Source organism: Mangifera indica, chromosome 4 (genome assembly GCF_011075055.1).
Source record: "Mangifera indica cultivar Alphonso chromosome 4, CATAS_Mindica_2.1, whole genome shotgun sequence".
In the NCBI taxonomy this organism is placed as follows: domain Eukaryota; kingdom Viridiplantae; phylum Streptophyta; class Magnoliopsida; order Sapindales; family Anacardiaceae; genus Mangifera; species Mangifera indica.
In genome coordinates this window covers 17,081,303-17,100,596 of record NC_058140.1, presented here as the reverse complement: position 1 = coordinate 17,100,596, position 19,294 = coordinate 17,081,303, and the positions used below count along the sequence as shown (strand labels likewise).

Below are 19,294 nucleotides of genomic sequence, written 5' to 3'. Positions count from 1 at the left end.
TATCTGTTTTTCCAGGAAAGATTTAGACAATACCATGTTTATTTAAGTTGCTTCTTGGCCGAAATATTTTATGTTTCTGAAATACAAGTATTATTTCAGCCTGGTTGAATTTAGTAATGTTCAAATCCTGATACAGTTATATTTTCTTGGAGTATAGTTTAACATACAAAAGCATTGATACAGACAGATGAAGCCAGTATCATTTATACCACTAAGTTGGTTTTGAGGCAGAAAACAGTGCCAAAAAGAACACCCATTTTTACTGTAATGTCCACAGGGAGATACTGGAACTCACTGGGAAAACAGATGCATAGAACCTTCAACCTATAGGTTTAAAATCACACCGATGGGAAGAACTTGTTGAGATTGAACGGCAGAGAATAGAATTCGTCGCTTCTTGTATCTGTCTTGAATGACCGGAACCTATCCCACCAATGCATGCCGCGATCCTTTCTTGTAGCATTATCTTTCTTATGCAATGTGACATCAAGGAACATTGCCAAAAAGCCAGCAACAAATGGTTCAGATGAAAAAGGTACATTGATCATGTCATTGAACTGCAAAAGAGGGAGAACGATAGTAAGAGTGATGATGGACCAAAAATCTAGCCTCCAGAGTAGAAAAGAAAGAAACATAATTGGTTACCCATCTTGCGCCGGTATGGACTGGACCATAACCGTTAACTGCAGTGTATTCATTGAAGTACTGTGGTATCGACAAGCCCATGAAAAAGGAGAATCCTAATATAAACTTTGTCCTGAAGCTGTTCAAATTGCAGAACTGGAGGAAGCTTAGACCAGCTGAACCTGTTCACCAGTAATGAAACAATATTGTAGAGTTACTTTAACTTTGAATGGATTAGTGAAATTAAGGATTTTCTGGGAAACTGATTAGACGTACCCACGTAGGCGAAGAACAGGCAGTATAGGCCTGCAACAATTGGAGCAGGAATTGAAGCAAAAAGAGCTCCAAATTTTCCTGGCAAAGGATGTGTGTCAAGACACATATACATCAATGAAACAGAAACAGCGACATAATTTACTAACCAAGAATGGAGAAGAAGATCATAAATCCTGCAGATATCTGAACAACCCTCCGACTGCCAACAGAGGTCAATGCCAACAAACCAGCATTTTCACTGCAGGAAAACCAAGAAATCTCAGGCCATTCAATATGTTTAAAAAAATTGCGGAGAGATGGATAAGTCCAAATGGTCTCATAATAACACAATCTTACACAGATACTGATGATCCATTCCCAGTTCCAAATATCCCTGAGAAGAGAATGCCAACTCCCTGAAGTCAGAAAAATTAAGAATAAATGAAACAATTAGAGTTACAGCTAGCAGGAAATGAAACAGACTCACATTGAAGAGAAGTTAAAGTACTTTTGGCAAGGAAATCCATTAATGTACTAGAGGCCAGCTATAACACTTTATAAAGTGCAAGCTATTCATCAGTTTGTGTGAAATTGTTTATATATTTCATGCGATTTTAACACCAAGAAAAATGCAAAAGGACAAGGTAAGCTATTTTAAACCTGTTTACCTGCCAACCAACACCACGGCTAAGAACAGAAGGTGGCAATGGAGTAGCACTTGCATACCTAGATACAGCATAGAAGGCACCAGTGGACTGATCACAAAAAGCAGTTAAGCGTCTCAGTTAAAAATTATCACAGATCAAAATAATTTTCCAATCTTCAAACACCATTATATGAACTAACTTTGCAGGTTTTAAGACATTTTTATAATAGCTATCAAGGGGGATAGAACCTTCATAGTACTATTGTTTTCCTCTATCAAGGCAACCCAGTGCCAATGCAATTATAGTATTCAGAAAACAGAAGTAAAAGAGCCAGCTTCACAGGGTTTGCAATTTATATATGCATACCATCAGTCCGGAATCCATCTCATAACAGCATGCTCAGAATCCAAGAGATAGTAATAGCCCGATTATCAACAGTACCAAATCAATATAAATAAATGCACCCCGGAATCATAAGCAGATGATTAACAAACCTCGACAAGAGCAACAAATGAAGTAGTCATCATTGCAAAAGACTCTCCAGCATCAAAAGTGGGAGCTCCCCATTGAAAAGGATATGGAATTCTTATCCTACACACAGCGTTTAACAACAAAACAAAAAAGGAGCACTATAAAATGACTGTCTTCTGTTTCTAATATTTAATGGAACACCAAAAACAAAGTATCCAGTCACAAGAGTAGAGTTGATACTTGGAATATTAAAATGATTGCACCTATTGAAGCAGCTAAAAATGTATAATTGTTGCTTGAATGCCTATCTGGTATTAAAAATAGACCTAATATTCAGTTAGGAACAGAGATAATAGGAGCCTTACCATGGAGCAGCACCCATAATTCCAGCACGATCTGTTCTGCAACTTTGTTGTGTTTTAGGCCCAACATTCTTATAGGCACCACCCACAGTCAGCAGGTGAGCATAAACCCACACAATGACGACAGAAAATATAACAGCAAAGCGATCAAACACATGGCGTTTTCCATGTATCATATGAGGTATATACTGCAAGTTGGAGGTCAAAAATTAATATTCTGTAAACCATGTAATTGTGCTGAAGCAAAAAACAAAACTTATGCTTTACAATTTAATCATCACCTGCGAAAAAATTACAAGAAAGATGATCTGTGGCAAACCAATCTCCACACATTTTGCAACCTAGAAATGCAGAGCCATTGTCACTAAAATATCGTAACAAAAGAAGATAAAGTTACATTGAGACAGAGAAGCCAGGCAGTTGAAACAGTTTTAATAGCATTCTTTTATCCTAAAAGGAAGATATTGATGCATACCACAGGAAAGCCAAATTCATAGAGCCCAAAGCCAGACAAAGCAACCAAAGGTACAGCAGCCAGAGGACTTAAGAACCTGGCAAGTATAAGAAAACATATAGGTCGACTCAGATAAGTTTAAGTCTTTAAGAAGACTCTAAATCAACATAACCAAAATGGAATTCCTATCCATTTTGATAGGTTTTCAGACTGAAATTTTTTATGATTGGATAAATCAATCAATTCAGTATGACAGAAAGAATTACTGTCACCTGATTTAAAATTTGAATTGGGGAAGCATATCATAAAAAGAAATTGTCCACAGAAAATACAAAAAAATCATGTTGGTAAAAAAAAAAAAACTCAATGCGTCTTCAGGAATTCAGATCAAATAACAAGATTTCAAGAAACATACCTAGCAACATTACGCCAAAGGCCACTAAAACCAATTACAATTTGCAAAGTTGAGGCAACAATAAGCGCACCTTGGATTCCTCTCATTATCTTCTCAAATTTCTGCACGCTCATGAAAGCAAGCAAATCAGGATCATAATGACATAAAAACTCAACGGCAAGGTAATTACAAAAAGAATAGAGTTTTAGTGAAGAAACCTCCTGAGGATTCACAATGTCACTATATCGACCTGCCAGGATGATTGAAATGGTTGCTGGCACATACGTAAAAGAGGCTCCAATGACTGCTGGTAAACGAGTACCAAAAAATGTTTGAAACAACGTGTTTAATCCAGCTACAAGCAACAGTGTTTGGATCATTTTTGCCTTCTCCTCCTAATAGAAATAACCATAATTGTGATCAGACAGACATAAACAACAAAACAAAGTAATAAGCTTAGTTTTAAATACTGTTGAGAAAGTTTACACTTCCTCCTCCCATCTGGGGAACCAGAGAGGTGGGTATGAGCACAGTTGTGCCTAGCATCACCAGGTAATGTTGAAAACCAAGTAAGATAGCCTCAGCTGCAATAAGAAACAACCCCACGATGGGCAATTAACAACTTGAGAAACAAATGTCGGTTGAACTCTCGTAATAAACATTCAGAAATTTTGACAAGTTGATCAGTTGACAATATGGGCTCCCACGAAACTTTTAAGGATCAGATTAAATGTAAATTCAAGAAAGACTAAATGGTTTCCGGTGTAAAAAGGTTTAGAGAGTACTTGGCTTCTCTGCAAATTACGGATAACTATTAGTAAAACTAGTATAAAATAAAACAGTAATTAAGAGGGGACAAGATGGAAAACTTATAGAAGCCAGCTTTAGACAAAAGTTAATAACCAAAAAATGAATATCAGAAGTGAAGGACAGTCCAACGCACCACAAACTTAGAAAACCAGTAACATGATACAATGGAAAAATGATTATATTGCAACAAAATATGACTATCAGAAATGTAATATGAATAAACCAAAAAAAGTAGAATAAACAAGAAAGCTCACGCCACGGTGGAGGACTAGTAATGCAATAAGCAATATTTGGCAGCTGCTCCTTAGCTGGATGTGGCTGCAGCTCCTCTTGTTTCGGTAGCGGCGCGTGTCCTCCTCCTCCACCTCCGGCCATGTTTCCCTCCTTTTTTTCTTCTTTTCTCTTATAAAGGAAACTTCTTTAACAATTTTCTATAATCTATACACAGTACAAGACTCAAATCTCCATACAAAAAATCAAATAGCTCAAAAGTTAAAAACGTCGCTTAAATCCAGATGACTCAATTCGCAAAATGCGGCACCACAAAACTATCTGCACTAAATCTTGCTCAAATGTATTTCTACTGGCGGTAAAGACTAGTGCAAACCACAGGAAGAAAGATAAACAGAATCTGTCAGAGAAAACAATAACAGTTTGAGTAGCAGAATCAAGAGAGAAGCACCACAGTGATAAACTGCTATATTCCTCTCTTGAAAGTTTTCCTCACTTAAAAGATAATGAAATGTAGTGGCCTAATAGGAAGTTTTTTACAGCCAGAGTCCCACTTGGGCAGCAAGAAACAATAAAAAATCAGTTTGGAGAGGGAAAAAGCAAAAGAAGAGAACACTATAGCTAGAAAGAGACTAAAATTCCTCTCTGGTGACCAACGGGAATCTCCTTTGAGCTTTAACTTCAATTCCTTTACATTTTTTCTTGTATTTGTTGATGTGGGTCTAAGTTCTTTTAATCTTTTTCTTCAATCACGTAAAGATAAAGCTTGTATAAAAGCTTCTCCACCGTCTACTTTACCAATCTTTAACATGTAAATTACGATTAATTTTTTATGTTCGAAACTACTTATTTTTTGTGAAAATAAAAAAAATAAAATAATGAGAATAAAGCAAAGGAAACTCCATGTTTCACACTCTGATCAAGGGTGATAAACTTCAGGCAGAGAGAAAAAGAAAGTTAGCTCACCTCATAACTTTTATCAACGTCTGGCTAATAAATACATCTCAGTTACATTTTAAGCTTTTACTGTGATTATACACTCAAAAACTGCAACGTAGTTATGGCTTACTTTGTTGCATGGTTTCTTGGGACTGACTGGCCCTTTTTTCACATGTAGTCAAACTTATGGCACAATTCCCGCCTGTATTTGCGTCGTTTTGCTTCAGGGATTTTATGACACAGTATATGCATCAAATATCTATATCACATTGGGAAATTTTGGAGTTCCCTTAAACTCAAATATCTTCCATGGCTTGTGCCACGTTACTTGTTGCCTTTGCATTGGGCATATTCTTTTTGCTACTTGTTCACTTTCTTTTGGTTTTGATTCTTCGCCATCATTATCCTTTAATTATCCAAATTCCTGCAAATTGCCTTCTTTTATATATCTATGAATCAGGAAACTATATTCCGGTTAGGCCTTTCCTTACCCAAAAGATTATTGCCTGAGAAATTTCATTATTGTTCACCTTTTTAGCGTTCAACACTGAACAAGTAATCTTTCTTAATGAAGCATGATACAGATTTCACTCACACCCTATGTAAAGGCGTTGGAAATAATGGCGGTTCTTATTCAAAGGTGGTTGATAAATGATAATGATGAAGAACCTATAATTGATTATGTGAGTGATTATATATAATTTACCAAAAATAATAGCATATCTTTCGACGTGAAATGAGAGGTTGCTGTCAATTGGATTGAGTTTTGTCGTTTTCTTTGCCACGACTTTCATTGTTTCAACGCTGGTAAGTACTTAACCCCAGATTCCATTCGTTGCTCGTGAGTTGTGGCCCTACCCTTGTCGCTCTTTATTCCCTTCCCTGAAACGCAGAGCCCAGTTTCTAAATATTGTTGATTTGATTCACCAAACTTCAGTTCCAAGGATTGAGTAACAGTGGTGCCTATTCCCGGGGGTAGTCGGGTAGCTTGAGTGGTGAAATATAAAGGTTTAACTTAATATTAAAATCAAAATTTTTATTTATTTAATATAATAGTTATCAGACTGATTTATATATTTGATATAGTCAATTTAATCTTAAAAAAAGGGATCCAACGGTTTCCTCTTTAATTTAAAAAAAAAAGTGTTTGTCAGTCCCACTATTTCTCCTTTCTTCATGCCAACAAAATCACCTTGGATCCAACTTTTACCCTAGTTCAATTCAATGCCAACAAAGTGAGGGGTAATTTTTCAATCAATTTAAAGGAGTTGGAAAATGAGGGGTCTTGAAACAACTGCTGTGGCTTTTTTGTTGAGGCATAAGAAAACTTTATGCAAGCATGGTAGTTGATAAAAATAGAATAAATCTTTGATTGCCAATTACAAGAGCTGCCATGACAGTTGCATCTAAATTTGGACAATGCATCTAGTTAATGATTAGGAAACCAGTTACTGAAAATCTTCCTCATATGCCCTCTCGGTGGAAGAACACCAATCTTGACATCTAAGGAATGCAACCATTGCGTGTGGGGTGGCTTTGTGAGAGCATTGACAAGCTAAAATGCGAAAGGGACATTAGACACTCAAAGTTCACAAATTTGTATCGAACAAAGTAAAAATCAATGGCAATGTGGTTCATTGAGAGTGGAAAACTACATTTACACAAAGATATGTAGCACCACCATAATCACAATGGTAACTTGTCAAAAGTCATTATTGTTTTTTCTTCCTTTTTTTTTTTTTGGTCAAAATACTAAAATAACTTTTGCAACTTTCTATATAATTTAAAACTAGATAAAAAGTAGCAAAAGTTATTTTAGTATTTTAACAAAGAAGAAAGAAGAAACATCAATAATGACTTTTGACATTAATGTTACGGGAGAGAAGAAATTTTTATGCTAACATGTTTTCTTTTTTGCAGACCATCACTAATGGCAAAGTATAGGTTTAAATGCCAAATGAAGCTCAGTTTATTATTTCTGTTAGGAGGATTGTCCTTGGAAGATTCTCTGCTTGCACATGTGCTACCTGGAAGTCGGCTATCAAAGCCGTGTGCTATGCAGTCCCTGAAGATACCTTCACGGTTGTGGGTTTCTCTCTTGTATTTTGCAAAGTTTGGACCAAAAATATGCATAATGCAGATGCTGTCCCACCTCTATAATACACTAGTTTTTTGGATGACCTGCTGTGTTCCAATTGATTCCTCCAGGCTGCAGTTCGTGGAGGGCGTATCCCTCCCATTTGATGGAATATTCACAAGAGGTGGATGGAGACAAGAGGCTGGATTTCTACCACAAGCCATAGTGATAGCAAGAAGGAATATTTTTCAAAATCTATATTCTTTTTGCCTAGATTAGTTATTTCTGTCGAACATGTTTACATGTGTAGATATTTTTTTAATCTTATCTTTACAATTCCATTGATAGGCCTTCAAGAAAGGATCTAAAGTTAGTTTGCCTTTTGTTCTTTGGCCCTTTTGTAACCCAAGGGTTTGTTCTACTATTCGGAGAAGTTCTTTTTCCTGTTTGTGTTGGCCTGTTCTAGAGGGCGGGTTCTTATATAGGTTTCTTCTACCAGTGAGTTTTTGGCAATGGCAAGCTTAGGTTGTTTTTTGACGCTCTCATTTGCCTCTTTTTGGTAATACGTACTTAAAAAAATATATTTCTATATCGGTAATTAAAATGGAAGAAATATTTGATTGTCTAATTAAAAGAGAAGCATACAATAGTCACACTCAAATATGGACAAAAAAAAATTTGATTATCTAATGACAACAGGTCTACAATAGATGTGTCTAAATATACACAAAAAAATAAATCTTTGACTTCCTATAATAATAATTGATTGAGGGCTTTTAATACAATTTTCATCTAGATAATCTATTGTTTTTAAAGTGTGGCTCTTTTTGTTTATTTAATTGTAAGAAATTTGCAAAATTAGGGTTTAAAAAATATGAAAGCTTTCAGAATTGGAAAATAGTGGGTCTGGATCTCCGCACTGCCAATCTCTCAGTTTCTTTTTTGGTTGACAAAGGCATCCACTGACAAAAGGGTATCGGTTAACATTCGAACTGAATATGGGGTGTTTTTCTTAAGTTATGATAGAATAGTGGTAATTTCATAAAACCATATATATATATATATATATATATATACATTTTTTATACACAAATTCATTTTGTGTTTTGCTTGAGCTTGAACAAAAACTGATCTCAACAAGAGCAGAAACCTGAATCAGCATGCATGACAAGTTCTCATTCAACTAACGACCTGCATCTTAATTTTACACAATTCAACTTTCATCTGTAAAGTCGAATCAAGTAGCGCTCAATCATCACTGGTTACAATGTTAAGAGACAAGCATCAAATAGAAAACGCCTGAAAACAAAACCCATAAGGGAAAGGCACTAAAAGATTTCAGCTGAGGTACCCACAGAAAGTGACTTGTGCCTGCAACTAGAATTAAGCAACAGTACCACAAATATTTTGATCAGTGTATAAGTACCACTCCAAACTCTACAAGATACATCGTCAACCCTTTTGAGTAATGATGTTCTACATCATCAAAGAGAGTCCATAACAGACTTCTAGAAACTTCATAATATTAGCATGAAACAAAAATCCAGCCACTAGACTAATTAGGGAGTGACCTTGAAGATCCCTTAAACAGTTGCACTTCCACAATGGTATGTGCTAATGAAATACAGGTCTCTAATGTTTGTCATGATTAATTTTATTTCAACAGAATAAATGCAAAAATTGAAGGTATAGGCGTTTTATCTTACTGTCAATAAGTCAAGGCAACTAGCCTCCAATTCGCTCCATTTGGAAGCACACCACAAGAAAGTGAGAGGTACCATAATGAAAGGGTAGCTACACATTTGATTATAGATCAAAACTGAAAATGTTGTTAATGTGAGCTTTAGATATCTTGGCATATTGATAATATTTTTCTTCTCAGATAACACGGTACCTATCAGGTATCTTAATTTATCAAGCAACTTGCTTCTCCTAGAACTAATAGCATGAAATGGTGAAATCATCACTGACTAGAAACTCGAGCTTGCAACCTTTTCCTCTCTAATTCAAGCTGAAGGAGAAAATAAATATATAAATAAATAATTTTTTCATATCAAACTCCTAACCAAAATGAACCTTTTCTTCCCACTAACAATCTTACCACTTTCTTAACCCGCTCATTGGCAGCAGCAGTTCCTCCACTAACAGATTCAGGTACATAAGGACTGCTAACACGCACTTCATTCATCACAAATATGACAGTCTTGTCCCAGCGCACTGGAAGCCTGTTTATATATAATTGACACCAATTGTGGGAAAATAGTTAATTATCAGTGTTATATTCCAAAATGGTGTAGAAAAATCGTAACTGAAACTTCAAGGACAAGAACAGACTATTAAAATAAAATCAACCTCTGAAAACTTTAATACACAGACATTTTCACGCACACAATTAAACTATGCCTGAATTTTACAGGATTAACATTTTGAACAGGAGAACAGAATTGAACACTGGTTATATAATGTACTGTGTATTTGGTGGGAGGAAGAGGTAAAAGGATTTATGGAAGGGAAGGAAAAGAAGGAAAAAAGAGAGAGCTCATTCACTTGATAGGAAGACAGATAGGATAAAAAGGAAAAGTGGAGCGAATGCCCTCCCCCTTTGTCCGGTAAAATGGTGGACTTGATTATAAATGGAAAAAATATTATAACTTTAACCCTCAATCTTTCCCTTCTCTCTGTAACAGATAAATGGAGAGTCAGAAAGACTATCCCCCTCATGCTTAACTTTCCCATCCTTTCTACTAGTCTTTCCCCTCAGCTTTTTACTCCTACCAAACAGGACTTCATAATATGCAAGTCCAGTGTTTGTATAGCATTGAGTTTACCCCATAAAACCATTGATTTAGACACCAATGAATGAACCATTAATCTGTCATTGACAGATTTAAGACATACTTTGATCACAGTCAACAACAAAATATCATTCATGTTAGGTGAGCTAGCTAAAATTTGAATTTACGTTTGATGCAACAAAGCTTGAGAAAAAAAAAAAAACACAGCTTAATCACCGAATATGACAAACAAGTGCACTATCTAGGTTAGTCAAAGCTATGCACCATAACCAGATTTCCAGTCGCAATAATATTAACACTCAGATACTCAAAATCTGAATGAACATTGTCAGCCTATTCTGAAACCCCTAGCCTCCCCTCTAGCCCCCAACTCTCACCACCAGGTAGCACGGACACCTACACTACTTCAACATTAACTGTAAACACAGATAAAGTTTGCCACACTGATAAGCATCTACCAACTTTTAAGTCCTTTACACCTGACAACTTGTCAAAGTACAGAGAAATATGCAGTCAACCAATTTTCAGTCATCCATATCCATATGCGTTCGAGCATACATTTATTCAACACAAAATAATTACTACCAAGTAATATTCTTGCTGATTCACTTCCTAATGCTAAGAACATCTTCCGATAGATTATAAAATTAATGTACCAATGTACTTTCTGAAGGTTCATGGAGAATATAGAAGTTAGCGATGTTTATTACCGAAAAAATATACCAGATAGTTAAAACTATGAAGCTTCAAATGTTTATACGATGGATACAATAAGTAACTAATATAAGTAAAAGAAGTAGGCAAGGCACTTACGTTTTAGACAAAGCGTCAAAAATTTTCTGGGCCTCACTTGTAACACCCACTCCAATTCTCTCAGCACCAGCCTCTGCTTGCCTGAAAATTCAACGCATCAAAATTTTTTAAACTTCAATAGAAGTATCATGAAATAATTTTTTTTTTTAAAATAATAAAATAGCTTTACCTAACAGCCAATTCCTCTCTAGCTTGAAGAGCATTAATATCAAGGAAACAATTCTTGACATCAAGTGGATCTTCTGCTTGTCCCCAATAAGAAAAATCTTTTATATAATTGGCCTTCAACAGCCTGATATTTCTACGAGGCCCAGATTTCAAACCCTCTTGTAATAACCAGGAAAAAAAAAAAGTTAAAGAAACACAAAAAACAGGGGATTTGATTGTAATAATAAAAATGATCAAGGAAACAAAAAGGATATGAAGTACGAGCATGTTGGAGAAGCGGTCAAAGGCAATGACCTGGCCATCGAATTCGTCACCAAGAGTGGTTTTGATGGAGAGTAAGCACCCCACGGCAAAGTCATCGGCGTTGCTGCCACCCTCCATTGATTGCTTCTTTGAGAATGTTTCAGTCTGCCACGATTTGAGACTCGTAACGTAAAGGTGTATTTAGAAGAAACTGTTTATCTTTTGGGCTTGGGGCCGTCACTTAATTTGAGCTTGGGTTTCATAAATGGGTTTTCATGGATATGACTTTGGCATTTGGACCATCCGTAGATTTTTTTGTCCTCACACTGATAAAATTGAAAGGTTTGCGAATGGGGTAGGATTCAAACTTGGCAGCTGCATGCTCAGCCTATCTTGCCTTAATGTGGTGCATTAGTTTAGACTTCAAAGATCTCACCACTGAAATTTACTTAAGCTTTGAATATTGAAGCGTCATCGGGGGCCTTCTCTGATGCAAGCATAAGACCGAAAACTGAAAGGGCTTCATTGGGCAAGTTCCTGCATAAAAATAATTCAGCAGAGAGTATCAAATTCTATTCTCTAAACAAACTTGTTTTTTTTTAATTTCTATAGTAATATATATATATATATATATATATATATATATATATATATATATATATATATATATATATATTCAGTACAATCATTATAAATAATTTATGGAGTTTATTTGGGATTCGAGTGAAGAGAAAAAATTGAAAGTTGAATTATAATAAAAAGATAATATTGAAAACCTTAATAGTGACAATAACATTTGCAAGCTAACAAATGTATTACGTGAAGAGAATGAATACGAATAAAGAGACAAGAGAATCATTCAAACTCAAATGGATAACCAAAATGATGAATTTAGAGTTGTGATTTTTGTTTTAAAAAAATTCCCGATTTAGGGTTTTTAAAGATACAGGAGAGGAATTATGAAATAAAGAGACTTTAATTTGATATTAGATTATGTTAAATGAAGAGCACAAAATGAGGACATTTTCACCTCCAATTGGGAAAAGGACTATTTCCCACCCAACTTTTGATGCGTTCTCAAAATGTCACACACGCTAGATGAAAATCCAGTTTTCTCACCCATGAGCTGTTAATTTGGATGGTTTCTGTTTGTATAAGGGTAAAATGTCCATTTTACCCTTATTAGATAAAATGACAAAAATACCCCTCTGCAAAATTCATCCCAAAATTGATGTGAGGTTTTCCTTCACCCCCCTTAGGTTTTAGAAACTAACATTTCACCTTACCTAAAGTTTTTAAACTTTGAAAACTAACATTTTCACCCTCAAACCTAGGGTTTCCAAATTTTTCAAAAAAACAGCCGCCCCCCATAACTTTCAAAACTAGCAGTTTCACCCTCATTCTTCAACTTCATCTCCCGACGTCGTCTCCGGCGTAGTCACCTGCCTCCTCCTTCTCCTGGTGCGACGGCGGTGGTGGCCGAAGAAGGAAGAGACGGAGATCTCCTTCTCCTGGTGCACGGTGCGACGAAGAGACGGAGATCTCTTCGTCGCACAATGCGACGAAGAGACAGAGATCTCTTCGTCGCACCACCGTGCGACGAAGAGGTCTCTCTTTGTCGTTCCACCCAGACGACGAAGGACGACTCTTCGTCATCCTTCGTCGCTCGTCGCGTCGTCCAAACGCTACGACGAAGGACGACGAAGCGTCGTCCTTCGTTTGTTCTTCCAGATCTGGACGACGCTTCGTCGTCCAGATCTGGGCGACGAAGGGTCGTCCTTCGTCGTCCTTTGTAGTCGGAGATCTCCCATCGATCGATTGCAGCGGCCGTCGGTGGTGGCCGGAGAAGGAAGCAAAACCCTAGGGGGTGAAATTAAAGTTTTCAAACTTTGAGGATGGGTTATTTACTTTTTGAAACCTGAAGGGGGAAACGGTAAAATTTTAAAGTTTTAATGTTTTAAATAGTAAATGACGATTTTGCCCCTGTTCCTAACTGAAAAAATGGACGACAGTTTGGTCATGGGTGAAAAAATTGGATTTTTATCTGGCGTGGGTGGCATCTTGAAAACGCATCAAAAGTTGGGTGGGAAATAGTCCTTCTCCCCCTCCAATTAAACTAAAAAAAAAAAAAGTAATATTATTTTTTATATTTATATTATAATACTTTTTAATATTAAAATAATATCATTTTTAAATACATATATTATATTATCATAATTTAAAATAAAATTATTTTTATTGATAAGTCCCAGTTGTTTTGCCAAATGAGTGGTTCGCAAGCCTGTCAAACTTTATTCTATTTGGTTTAATTTTGAGATCGAATTAAACTGTCCTTACCTAGCTCAAATCCAGGGCATCTAAGGTAAATAGCGACAACATTTTTTTTTTTTTCACTAGCGAGGGAAGATGGGCTTTGTAAATGATGGTGATTTGAGAGATGGATGTCTTGTCACCAGCGGAGCAAAGATGCAGTTTCCATGGTAGGAGGAGAGCCCCGTGGGCAGTCATCCACATCGTATTTTATTTAGGTTAAAAGATTTATTTTATTAAAGTTGAATGTATTTTTAAATTTTTATTTGATTAAAAACTTAAATGTTTATCAATTAATTAAATTTTATAATTAATATTAAATATAAAAATATTATTTAAAAAATTATCTTTTTTATCTTAATTTTATATATTAATAATATTTATCAAATTTAGTTTTAACAAAATATTTTTTACTCTATTATCTAGAATTAATAATTATCTTTTTAAAATTTAAAATATTATATTTACCTTTCAAAAATATATTTTTTCTTTTAATGATTATTATTTTTAATGTATTATTAACTTCATCATTTTGATGGTATTTCAACACAAAAATCACTTAACATCTAACTAAAATAATGTTATATAAAATTTTTTTAAATAAAATTATTAGATAATATCTTTATTTTTGATATTTATTATAAAATTTAATAGATAAATAAATATTTAAAATTTTAAAATTTAGTAAATAAACTTTTTGTCTTTGTTTTTTTTTTTTTTTAAGTAAAACCATCCGGCCAGTCAAATTTTTGTCGGGTCCTCAATTGTAATTTGCACCTTACTTAAAGAAAGCAATTAGTGATGTTGGCTGAAACAAAAATGATGATTAATTGAGATACGGAGATGATGAAGCCAAGCTGTTGCCTCGGATCCAAAACTTAAGAATATTATTAAAATGGGCAGGCAGGCAGGCAGGCATGTGGGAGAGGGACTGAAAGTATGGTAGTTTCCACGTGGTAGTTGAACGATGATTATCAAAAGTATTAATTTCATAGCTAGATTGTTTTATCAAGTGCGTGGCTTTGAGTGGCTATGGATGAATCGAATGCGGCTTTGTGGTTCCAGCTAGCCCTGGCAGGCACGTCATTTTGTATTATGAAAGGTGAGCTGGTGTTTTATGTACATTATTTAATGACGCCATTTCTCTGTACCTACCATTTAATCTTATAATATACGCATCGGACGGAGGCCTTAACAGTGTCATGTCTGGCCATGTTTGGTTCATTTAAACAATTTCTCCTCAATCATTGATACCTTTGATTTAGACTCTTGTTATAAATTAATACACATAATTTTGACTCTTATAAAAGTTCATGTGATGTATGACTCAAACACCAACTCTCCCAAAGTATGAATTTTTTGAGTTCACCTTAAGAGATAGTCATAGGATATTGACTTAAATGGAGTTTTAGACATTTGTCAATGTTTATATGGGATGATCATTCTTATAGATATTTAGAATGAAAGTTTCATTGTGACCAAATAAATATGGAACAATCATTTTTGCTTTTAAAATGGGTGTTTCATCATGCCTACCTTACAAACTTATTGTTCTATCAAACTATCTTTACAATCAAAAATGCAATCTGGTGCATCTTTGTGTTTAATGATCAAGTTAATCTCTCTTAATCAATATCTAATCTTACGTATTCACAAATCATAACTAATGAACCAATATAAAACATCGCATTTAACATGTTTTTCACAATTGTTACTACCCAATACTCAAAAAATCATAATAACCATAAATAAAACACTTATAATTTGAATTATATTAACCACTCACGGTAAGGTTTTAGATATCATTATTATCATAAAAATTTCAATTATTATATAATCATTCAAAATCCAACACATGTAGAGGTTTCAACTTACCTCTAATATAAAAAAGAACTAATCGTTGCTAATAGATGCCTGAGAACCATAACTATTGAGTGACTAGGAGCTAAATTTTGGTGGTTAGGGTTTTCAAGAACACAATATTTATTATGAGAATAAATGTTGACGTATTATATAAAATTTCCTATCTAATAACCGTTAAAATGGAGATTTCATTATCTTAATTTAAGAATAATTGTTCTATTAATCACTGTATTTGGTTAAATATGGAACGAACACTCCAACTTATGGAACAGTTATTCTATCTTTTTTCCTTACACTTATTTAATAACATAATTCAATTTCATATCATATATTGTATATATCACACACATATATATGAAATAACTAAAATATCCTTAACAATTCCATACGAGCATTTCAAAAAGTTCTATGAGTGGAATAACTGTATTAAACTTAAGTTATAATCAATTTTTTTTTAAATCTTCGTTATCTTAACTTACCTAGATTCTATAATTATATGGTTCCATATTTCATTAACCTCATAATTAATTATAACTTATTTAAAAACAAACAATTTTTATGGTTTTTGGATCAAACTTCTTCTTATGAATTTCAAGCATTTCAACTTTGACAAAACACCCCCACAAGATGGAAAGGTTGGGACTCTTTCTTTCCGTTTAAATATTTTCAAATTCCAACACAACACAAGGACATATAAAAAGACAATATTTTTGTCCATAACCCTTAGAACACATAGAAAATTGATGGTCACACAACGGAAAGATAAGATTTTATTTATGATTATGTGATGATTCTTGTGATAATTTCTCTTTTAGTTATAGGAACATCATTGCCTTTTTAGCATGGGATCTCCATCAAACCCTTGAAATAGTTTTCACTTTAATATTTATACAGTCTTTCCATAATTACAATGTGATGCCTACAAAGTGATTTGTGATTTATTATCTTATAATTAAATAATTTTAAATTAAAAATAATATTATATTAAAATTAAAATATATAATATTAATAAATAATAATATATTTATAATTTAATTATGAAACTTTTATTTCTGAATTGGGGCTCAATTGTTAACCTGGCATAGAAAAGCAAAAGGGCCCATCTACATGTAAGAGAAGAAGGGAAAAAATTATTAATAAATGAACACTGAAATTAGTTGGCCAAACCACATAGATAAATAATGGGATTCCGGATGTCACTTCTGAGTTCTGACATTTTATCTTCCTACTTCTACACAACCGACTACCATCTCTCTCTGTGTCTCTCTCTACTTCTGCCTGCCAACTCTAGAAAATAACAGTACTTGTAGCTCCCACACCGCACCTTTCCTGCCCTAGAACATTGAGCTTCGGGTTATCCAGAGAGCTTAAAGAGGAAGAAGAACGAGTTGCGGAAGAAGATTAACAAAACAATGGGCAAAGACCAACCATCTTATTCTTTCACCAAGAAGTTCTTGCATTGGTCCTTCTATTTCATTATTCCTATTGCCGTCTTTCGCTTATACTTTTACCCTCTTCACTTAGTTCGCCAAGCTACGACTGAACAACTACCCAACACTCAACACATTGTTAGCATCTCTTCTTCTATCAATCGAGGTACTTATCTACTGACAATACATTTGTTCCTCTGTTGCATGTTTGCTTGTCTTGGAATGATTGATTCTCTGCTTTGCTACTAATGAGAGTTTTTTTTTTTCTCGATCGATGTGTGCCTTTTTGTAGAAGAGAAAAAGGTTTATGAAGCTCCTTGTGACTTCACCAATGGCAGATGGGTCCATGACAAGATGGGACCTTTGTACAATGGCACCACCTGTGCTACCATTAAGGAAGGTCAAAACTGCATCACTCATGGAAGACCTGACCTGGGTTACCTCTTCTGGAGATGGAAGCCAAATAGATGCGAGCTTCCGAGGTTTGAACCGCATGCATTTCTTCAATTTCTTACTCACAAACATTTAGCTTTTGTTGGTGACTCTATGGCTAGGAACCAACTTGAGTCCCTTCTTTGCATGCTGTCAACGGTCTCTGTCCCTAACCTTGTTTATCGAGATGGTGAAGACAACAAATTTAGAAGATGGCATTTTGCTTCTCATAATGTCAGTATTTCTGTTTATTGGTCACCGTTTTTAGTTAAAGGAATTGAGAAATCTAAATCTGGTCCAAATCATAACAAATTGTATGTGGATTATGTGAATGAAAGGTGGGCGGCGGATTTAGATCAAATAGACATGATTGTTTTATCTGTCGGGCATTGGTTTTTACACCCAGCTGTGTATTTTGAGGGAGATTCTCTATTGGGTTGCCATTACTGTCCTGAACTTAATCACACTGAGATTGGATTCTATGATGTTTTGAGAAAGGCCTTAAAGACCACCCTCAAAACAATAATTGAAAGAACACGGTCTAATGATAGTGTTAAAGATGTGATTTTGACCACATTTTCTCCGTCACATTTTGAAGGTGATTGGGATAAGGCAGGTGCTTGTCCAAAGACAGAGCCTTATAAGGAGGGCGAAAAATTGCTTGAAGGAATGGATGCTGATATGAGAAATATTGAGGTTGAACAAATGGATGAAGCCAAGGAAAATGCTAAGCAATTTAAGGGGTTGAGGCTAGAGGTTTTGGATGTCACTAGATTATCATTAATGAGACCAGATGGTCATCCAGGTCCTTACATGTATCCAAATCCATTTGCTAATGGAATTAAAGAGCATGTACAAAATGATTGTGTTCACTGGTGTTTACCAGGGCCTATAGATACTTGGAATCAAATAATGTTAGAGGTTATAAGGAGATGGGAAGGTCAGTCAAGAAGAAAAGAATGAGTTACTGCAGTAAAAAAATATTGGGTTTGTTTCTCTTCAATGCGCTGCTCTGATTTATCTTTTACTTGATAGAGAATTGAAACAAATGAGTAGCTGCAGTGATTGGTAGTGTTGCATTTCTGTATGGGGTCTTCTCTTATGTGAAAGAATTGGAAGAAGGGGAAAGATTGAAAATGGAAGAGGGGTTTGGGGTCAAGAATGTTGCAAAGATGATATACTTTTGAAAGACAAATGCATATCTATGTGAAACGTGCAAAATGATACCAATGAGGCTCTGAAGAAATTGAAGTTCATCGCCAGTTTTTGTTGGTTTTTTTTTTCTTTTTTAAAGAATTTACAATGAAAGGTTAATTTGCTGACCAGGTTCACATTAAGATACTTGTTTGATTGTAAGTTATTCTTGCATGAGACTTAAGCTTTTTAGTTTGGAATATAATTTCCACTCCTCTGATGTATATAAATGTTATGTTTGTTGTTCTTCATGGTCCTATATATTTGGATAATACAGAATAAGGGTGCATTTTACCTAGGTAATATGAAAATCATGCAGAGTAAAGCATGACTGAAATGGATTGAGAAAACCTTCAAAGGGAAGTTTAATTGTGATATTATAGCAATTAAAGTATTTCCTTAATATGATTCCATTTTTTTCTTCAAATGTTAAACAAGAGAGTTTACTTTTTTATTTTTACCCATAATAAGAATCCAAAGAAACTTTACATAGCTTGTGCTTGAAGGCGAACTGACAGATGAAAATGGTACAGTTTAGAGTTGCTGTTATATTGTTGATCAGCTACAACCAAGTCTGAGACTGAAGGAATGTATAATTGTGAGATATAGCGAGGGAGAGAAAGGTGGTGATAATGGAGATGTGGAGTAGAAGAACTGTATAATTTGTGGACTGTATCGGGCTTAAAAGCTCAATGGGCCATATCAAGGTTTCATGGGTAAAAACTGTAAAAATTTAAATTAAACAATTAAACAAAAATAATAACGGTCTGAGAGAGACTTTA

General features: G+C 34.8%; 3 protein-coding genes across 4 annotated transcripts; 1 reads left to right on the top strand and 2 right to left on the bottom strand.

Annotated features, from left to right (window-relative positions):
• Positions 1-109: 109 nt before the first annotated feature.
• On the bottom strand, positions 110-4,857 carry LOC123213265 (nucleobase-ascorbate transporter 6-like). The gene is made up of 14 exons (XM_044632661.1): positions 4,272-4,857; positions 3,694-3,791; positions 3,426-3,602; positions 3,229-3,329; positions 2,835-2,910; positions 2,641-2,700; positions 2,363-2,547; positions 2,021-2,117; positions 1,548-1,634; positions 1,237-1,295; positions 1,047-1,138; positions 901-978; positions 646-806; positions 110-557 (listed from the first exon to the last, which is right to left on the bottom strand). The coding sequence occupies exons 1-14, from the start codon at positions 4,390-4,392 to the stop codon at positions 339-341; spliced, it is 1,611 nt and encodes a 536-aa protein (XP_044488596.1). The 5' UTR covers positions 4,393-4,857; the 3' UTR covers positions 110-338.
• A 3,554-nt stretch (positions 4,858-8,411) lies between these two features.
• LOC123213009 lies at positions 8,412-11,486 on the bottom strand. 2 transcript variants are annotated; one of them, XM_044632321.1, is made up of 5 exons: positions 11,295-11,486; positions 11,042-11,201; positions 10,873-10,953; positions 9,366-9,489; positions 8,412-8,641 (listed from the first exon to the last, which is right to left on the bottom strand). In XM_044632321.1, the coding sequence occupies exons 1-5, from the start codon at positions 11,419-11,421 to the stop codon at positions 8,603-8,605; spliced, it is 531 nt and encodes a 176-aa protein (XP_044488256.1). In that variant the 5' UTR covers positions 11,422-11,486; the 3' UTR covers positions 8,412-8,602. The 2 variants fall into 2 exon arrangements, with proteins under 2 accessions (XP_044488256.1, XP_044488255.1); XM_044632320.1 differs by lacking the exon at positions 8,412-8,641 and adding an exon at positions 9,045-9,275 and having other exon boundaries at positions 11,295-11,482.
• Positions 11,487-16,653: 5,167 nt separating this feature from the next.
• On the top strand, positions 16,654-18,759 carry LOC123213505 (protein ALTERED XYLOGLUCAN 4-like). The gene is made up of 2 exons (XM_044632957.1): positions 16,654-17,052; positions 17,179-18,759. The coding sequence occupies exons 1-2, from the start codon at positions 16,869-16,871 to the stop codon at positions 18,279-18,281; spliced, it is 1,287 nt and encodes a 428-aa protein (XP_044488892.1). The 5' UTR covers positions 16,654-16,868; the 3' UTR covers positions 18,282-18,759.
• Positions 18,760-19,294: the final 535 nt, after the last annotated feature.